Below are 7,534 nucleotides of genomic sequence, written 5' to 3' on the forward strand. Positions count from 1 at the left end.
GGGAAATTTTTGGTATTCCGAAGCTTTATCATTTCCGGAAATGATCTTCCGTACCTATTCGACGTGTCATAGAAACAGCCACTAATACACTGCCACGAGTCCCAACAGTGCCTCGATTTGATCGTTAAACTTCCCTTTCACGGGACACTGCAGTCAGTAAATCGGCGGCTGCGGCGCGTCCTTGTCGGTTTCCGCGGCTGCCCTGTCCGGAGGTTTTGTTGTCGGCCAACGCCGGTTGCTTTTTTTACTGTCACTGACACGAAAATAAGCCTTTTTGGCAATTGATGTTAAAGTTGGCTTGGTTTCGGGCGCGTGGACGGGGACCAGTTGGACCGTGATGTTTGGTTTTTGTGAGATGCTGGAGATGTGTTCGAGGTTTAAGAGGCTATTTGAGCACCGGTTAATAACGTATGTGTGTTTGTTGAACTCTGGTCATTTGGTTCTGATTCCGACAGTTCTGTTTTTACATGCGAATTGCAAGGCTACTGATCAGTCTACTCTTTAAAAGTCAACAATGCCCCTATTATCTTCAAGTAATTGATTAAAATGGTAAAAACCAAATGGGCGAGCATGAGCGTCCTTACACATCTCAAGGTTCGGTTACGTTGATTTAGACCAGATTTTAAAAATAAATATATAAATAAAATAAAATTTAACTTGATTAAATCTAAATGATATGATAAGTTCGTGGAATTCATTCAAAATTTAATTTGATCTTTTTAATTTTTTGTAAAAAATTTTTATTTTAAATTTTATTTTAAAAAATATATTAAAATAATGTAATTTTAATTATATCAAAAAAATGAGTTTAATAACTTTAGTTTAAACTTAAAAAAGCTTAAATAATTACCCATGTTAATGGTTGTAATAACTAATTTCAATGATCATAGAATGGTCAATCACACCTTAAAGTTTCCGAACCTTTCGATTACGTTGAATTGTGTACATTGACAGTAAATAACTCGAAAATCTCATGGGAAGGTTGGATATTAAAAAAGAGTTTGATCATGAAAATTCTATGATTAGCTGATTAAACTACAACCCAGTCCGCTCACGCACCAAGAACCCCATAGCAGGCAAATGGCAGTGCGTTTGACTTGCCCTTTCCTCGAGAAAAAAAACAAAGAAAATCTCAGATATGGTTAATTATTATTATTATTATACCAGTTAAAAATCAATTCGACTATGATTAAAAGAATACTTTTCCGAGGAATTAACATAAGATATAATAAAGTATAAAAGTGTCATAATTAGGGCTTGAGTAGTCTTCGAGAGAGACAAAGGAGTCCTCGCTACTCCCTGCAAGGTTGCAACCAAAACCAGCCAGCAAAAGCTAAAACTGTTTCTACTATATTCCATTTCACCATGACATGACCCTCGAGCCTAACCAACCACTGCCAGCACCTCTCTCTGTCCTTTGCCCGATATATTAACCCCAGCTCCTAGTCTCCATTCTCTTCTTCTCATTCATCAAAGCCCTTCCCATAAGCCCCTCTGCATAACTCAAACATGGCTGTATCCTCTTCATTTCCCATCTTCGGTCTTCTCTTCCTCACAACTCTCATGTCCTCTCTTGTCATTTCACACGAACAACCTCTCCTCGACTTGGCTGAGCAGGACTCCCTCTTTCGGGTCCTTGACTCCATCAACTCAGCCATCCCTTGGCGCACTCTTTTCCCCGACGACCTCTGCCTCTCCGCCCCACACGGCATCGTTTGCGAGTACTTCACCGAAGAACAACCACCACTCACCCCAAACGGTTCCGTTTCAACCCAGCCTCCTCTCGAAACGGCTCACATTTCTGAACTCAGTTTCGGGTTCGTCTCTGACTACACATCCAACCCACCTTGCTCTCCAAATTCCACCATTAACCCTCTTATATTCACTTCTTTTAAGTTCCTACGCAAGCTGTTCTTTTACAAGTGTTTCACCGAGATGCCAGTTTCGGTGCCTGATGTTTCTTCTTCGAGCTTTGGGGCTAACCTTGAAGAGCTTGTGTTTATTGAGAACCCAGCACTGGTTGGGTCTCTAAATGGCATCATTGGTAATTTTACTAATTTAAGGAGGCTAGTTTTGACTGGAAATGGTATTTATGGCAATATTCCAGATCGGGTTGGTTCTTTGGTTAACATGGAAGAGGTTACTGTGTCAAGAAATCAGTTAAGCGGGGGGGTTCCTTTCAGTCTAGCTAAGTTGAAAAAATTGAGAGTTCTTGATTTGAGTCAAAATTATCTTGACGGTTATGTCCCTTTGTCTGTGGGTAATTTATCTCGGCTTTTGAAGCTTGATTTGAGTCATAATCGGTTTTCTGGTAAAATCCCAGAGAGCTTGGTTAGTTTACAGAGTCTGGAGTTCTTAGACCTGAGTTATAACAGCTTCGGAAACTATGGAGTGCCTTTGTTTTTAGGCGAAATGCCCAGGTTGAAGGAAGTGTATTTGAGTGGAAATTTGCTAGGAGGGCATATACCGGAAATATGGGAGAAACTTGGGGGTATTTCGGGAATAGGATTTTCTGACATGGGTTTGGTTGGGAATATTCCAGCTTCTATGGGGGTACATTTGAGGAACCTGTGTTACTTAGGGCTTGATAACAACAAGCTTGAAGGGACTGTGCCTGAAGAGTTGGGGTTCTTGAAATGTGGTTATGAGATCAATTTGGAGAACAACAATTTGAGTGGTAAAATCCCAGTTGCTTTTACTTCCAAGGTTACTGAAAAGCTGAAGCTGAAGGGCAACTCAGGGCTGTGTGTTGATGGTGGTGATTTTTCAGGGTTTGGTAAATTTGAGGGCAGTTTAGGGAAACTGAAGCTGTGCAACAAATCAGATATTTCCAGTCCTGTACTCCTCCAAGAGGGTTCTCTTGATTCCTCCTCCTCATCATCATCTCAAACACAGGTTTCATCTCGGATGATGCTTGGATTTGGTTTTCTGTTTGTTTTATCCTGTTAATTTGACCCAGAGAAGAATAGGTGCTAAGTGCTTACAGACAGAACAGGTTTTTATACACTGACATTGGACACGGCTTTCTTGAGAATGGTGGTCCGATTAGGGCAAGAATGTAATTATGGCTCTTGTTGGTGACAAGCCAGATACTCCACTCTACTAGTATGTTGTTTATCGTTTGACCTTCTTCAACCTGTGTATACAAGTTTTTGAGAGCTCTGGTTCTCTCTCAAGTTTGGATGTTGAGATTTGAGGATCATTTGCCACATGAGAGGCCTAATTTCTGTTCTGACTTTCTTGGATTTGGTCCAAGTATATGAATTTTGCTTGGATTTCTAGCATATACGTTGCTACCTTACTGTTTTATTTAATTAAATATTTGATCGTTTTTTAGTGAATTCTTTTATGGAGAGACTAGAAAGGTAGAGTTGTGTGTTTTTGGCGGTCTATATATATATATATATAATCTTTATAGAGTATCACCGAGGAACTTTAAAAAAATAATATTTTTATACCATCTTATAATTATAATAATTTTATAATATTACTGTTTGTAATCCCAAATGAAAGATATGTGTGATTTTACTATGTGGCTGAGACTCGCATCGATCAGAAATCTTGGGGGTGACAAATCTTCTCTGTACATGACAGGGATAGCATAACAGCTAAAGTGCGTTGGAAATGATAGGGACAGGGCACTTTTTAATGGCTTCCATTCCTGCAATGCGGCACCAGTGCTCCTCCACTGCAGCCAGCATACCCGGTGATTCCTGTTGTATATGCTGCTGTGATATCACCTCTAGTAGAGAGTAGGATTGCTTGGCCCCAGGATACCAGGACATGTTAACGTTCTGTGATCAATCAATGACCATTTAACCATTATCATAGGCCAGATCTACTTATAAATTATGAACAAATATCGGAAAATATAAGAAAAATTAGTTATGTGATCATCATATTTGTCATTGTATTGTTCAATAAACAAAAACAAAATGAAGCTGTCTAGTTAAGGAAAAAAATTCAGTTCTCACAAGTGATTTACTTACCATAGAGGATCATACAGGGTCGAATGATCAAGACCAAAATGAAATGAACTCCGTTTGGTTTGGTTTCAACTAAAGATTCTAGCAGCTACCCATTGTAAGAATAAGAATATTAATATTACAATATGATCAAGAAATTCCACTCAATCCACTCTCTTCACAATCTCGTGAAGGACTTGAACCTCTGGTTTGACGTTGCTCATTACTGTTACTACATTTGGTAATGATTTCTGACTCCCCGCCCCCTTCTTGAGCTGGGGCTTTAGATCTTGATTTTGAAGTTGACCCCTCAATAGAGGCATCTTTCGACTTCTTCCTTCGAGATTTCTTCGATATATCAGGTAAATTTGAGGGCGACTCGCTTTCTCCACTAGGATCCTTATGATTCCGACTTGTTCTAGTACCATCCATTTCTTTGGTGCCATTTCGTGAAGCCCGCCTAGATTGTTTAGGTTTATCTGACTTTTCTCTGCTCGGAGATTCAGCTGATTTACCAGATGATGAACGCCGTCTAGATGATTTCGGCAATTCTGGCAAGTCCCGAGATGGGGAACTATGCGACCCTACTGGAGAACTAGACGCCCCTGCTGGAGAATTCGGTGGCTGCGAACCTTTTCGATTTGAACCTGTCGAGCAATTTCATTCAACAACAACCAATATGATGACCAGTGAGATTTATTATTCATTTTTATTGAAGCTAGTACACAATACCTGGATGTTAACCAAGAACAAAATCAAAATATGATAGCTAGCATGCTACCTGTTTGCTATGAATTCGAACATTTTTAAAAGGAAAAAAAGTTGAAAAAGCTATGCAAGAAATCAAGCTATTGCACCTTCAGATACCCATTTTGCAGAACCTTCCTCCTTCGCGTCTCCGTTGAGACTTACGGGAGCTGATGAATATTCTGGTTGAGATTGAAACTCGTTCATCTACATAAATAAATCAAAACACAATCTCAATGAGGATTACCGATTTTTTCTTTTCGAAACAAAAAAAGAAAGAGAATTGCAACCTTTGCTTTTCAATGTCCCTTACGACTAGTTTCAAATGTGATATCAGTGATGAATTTTTATACATTATCCCAAATAAGTTGAGAAGAATAACATTTACCCAGCTTGGTGAATTTACAGAGGGACCATCCCATCCTATGTGGGCAACATGTTTTACATCTGTGGGGAAACCAATCTGCATTTCAGGCTCTTCCTCATCATTGTCTGCAACATCGTTAAAATTTCTATCAACATCGCCCATCGAACAACACATAAATTTTTTGCCATTTTTGCATTGTTGAAAGAAGATTTTGAAATTGGTTCGAGAGAGGGAAATTGCATACCGAATATTTGAGAAATGTATCTTAAGCCTTTTAATAGGCCCTTCATTTTGTTGTTTGACATCTGATCATGTAGACATACATAAAGGATTAATTTGGGGACGATAAAAGCCTTGGTAGAAGACGACGACAAATTGAAGCTTCAAACCTGAAACAAAGAAAGCAAGGAGAGATTTTTTTGAATTTAGAAGATATATCTTGAAAGGCAAGACCTATCATACAAATTAATAAAATGATTTGCATAAAGGGTATTCATTAATGAAAAATTATGGAAACAAGATCATACTTGGACAAGAAAATTTTGCTTTGATGAGACAAGCCAAGTCACCAAACTCATGGCAACAATGAATTCAAACTACAGTTGTTGAGAAACTAGACGGTTGAACTACTCTATAGGAAACTTTTAGCCTATTTTCCAAGCTTGAGGAAGGAATAAGATTCAAAGAAAACAAGGAGTAGGATCACAAACACTTCTGTTTTTAACAAATGTCTAGGAAGAGTGGTGGTGATGAGAAAAGGGAAGAAGCAACACAGAAACTTGCTGTATAAGGCAAGACTCGCCTAATTCGATGGCCATTAACCGAAAAACAAAAAAATTGATCGAAGTTTTCGGTGTAGGGATGAAGAGGGTTGGACCATTATTGAAATACTATATTTAGGAAGGTTTTAACAAGTCTTTCTTATGGAAGGCTGTTTGCTTTTTCGGCATGCATGGCTGTTATTGACTTTGCTGAGGCCTGCTAACTCCTCGGATAGCCTGTATTTGTATATTCCTTATAAAGCACTATCTATATATAGGCTCCCATTTTGTCGGAAGGTTCCTCATGTTTGCTTAATACATGAGTAATTAAGCATTCTGCTATTTTCTGAAGAAATCAATATTAATCATAATTACTAAACTTGACTTGATTTGATTTTTCAAAAAAAAACATAATCAAAATAATAATGTTTTGAATTGACTAAGTCAATATAGTTTTATCTATCTAATCTATAATTTTAAATATTAATCGATCTAATCTATTATTTTAAACCAGATAAATTTTACAATATAATATTAACTCTTGCACCATGAAATAAAATATCGAGTGTCGGGTTAATCATTAGCTAACAGAGTTTAGATGATTAACTCTTGCACCATTTATCTTTCATTTGTAAACAAAAGTGTTGCGAATCACAATTTCTGTGTTCCTCAGGAATTGTAATATTTTAAGAATATATTTGTTTGTCGGTGTAATATTGTAAGCGTATGTTTGTTTGCGCACCTCTTGAATAAACACATTCTAAAAACTGAATCAAGCTTAATGCCACATAAGATAACAGTAACTGTTGAAGTTATTGTGCCCACTTGACATGAGCTGTTCTTTCACCATGTTCTCACTTCCATTTGTCTGTCAAGCTTTAGTTCTATCTTAGAGTCTTGTGTTGCATATAATTTTACAAAATACCACTGTTTTGTGCTTGCCATGATGATTAATGGACTCTTTACAGCTAGTGGTGTTATAGAAGTATACCCTCTCCCTCTCAAATTTCCGATCAACTCTGATCTCTCGCTCTGTTTCTTGTTTTGTGATGCTTGATCTGAAATATTGTTCATTCTTTCAGATTAAACTCTTCTTAATCTGTTCCTTTGCTTTTCTTCGAATTACAAATGATTTCATTTGGGTGTTGTACGGGAATCAAGACAGTGACAACAAGTCAATTCTATTCAACGAGGACAATGGCATCTCAGTGTTTGACTTATATGCTCTTTCACATTACATTTTAACTTGTGTTTTGCTGCATTTCGAAGATGCATTCCTCCTGAAATACCATTAAAAGATGATTTTGGTATTCTGATATTAAAAATTAAAAAATATATATTTTTTAATATATTTTTAAATAAAAAATATTTTGAAAAAACACTGTATACCACAATACTAAACACACTAAACTAAAGTGAAAACATAGTAACAATCATGATTTTAAAACAAAATTCTAGTCTCGCATCAGTCATCTCCATAACAAGAATGGACTGGTGAATTGGCAATTGTTTTCGTTATATATTTTCATAACCTTTAAATATTTATTGTGGAAGATATTAACGTTAGCAATGCTATTAGCGCCGGACAGCCAGACCTAATGTTGGCAATGACAATGATGTCAGTATTGTTCCAGCTTTTGGGCTGCTGTGAGCAACAGGTAGATAGGATGCTTATACGCTATGTTAGGGGAGTA

At 37.4% G+C, this 7,534-nt stretch overlaps 2 protein-coding genes across 2 annotated transcripts; one reads left to right on the plus strand and one right to left on the minus strand.

Moving 5' to 3' along the window:
* The first annotated feature begins 1,254 nt into the window (after window positions 1-1,254).
* LOC105113142 (piriformospora indica-insensitive protein 2-like) lies at window positions 1,255-3,341 on the plus strand. Its single transcript, XM_011009177.1, has one exon. The coding sequence runs from the start codon at window positions 1,510-1,512 to the stop codon at window positions 2,947-2,949; it is 1,440 nt and encodes a 479-aa protein (XP_011007479.1). The 5' UTR covers window positions 1,255-1,509; the 3' UTR covers window positions 2,950-3,341.
* Window positions 3,342-3,872: 531 nt separating this feature from the next.
* On the minus strand, window positions 3,873-5,903 carry LOC105113144 (CRIB domain-containing protein RIC7-like). The gene is made up of 5 exons (XM_011009178.1): window positions 5,607-5,903; window positions 5,324-5,468; window positions 5,101-5,204; window positions 4,823-4,919; window positions 3,873-4,612 (listed from the first exon to the last, which is right to left on the minus strand). The coding sequence occupies exons 2-5, from the start codon at window positions 5,382-5,384 to the stop codon at window positions 4,116-4,118; spliced, it is 759 nt and encodes a 252-aa protein (XP_011007480.1). The 5' UTR covers window positions 5,385-5,468; window positions 5,607-5,903; the 3' UTR covers window positions 3,873-4,115.
* Window positions 5,904-7,534: the final 1,631 nt, after the last annotated feature.

Source organism: Populus euphratica, unplaced genomic scaffold (assembly GCF_000495115.2).
Source record: "Populus euphratica unplaced genomic scaffold, PopEup_1.0 scaffold393.1, whole genome shotgun sequence".
In the NCBI taxonomy this organism is placed as follows: Eukaryota; Viridiplantae; Streptophyta; class Magnoliopsida; order Malpighiales; family Salicaceae; genus Populus; species Populus euphratica.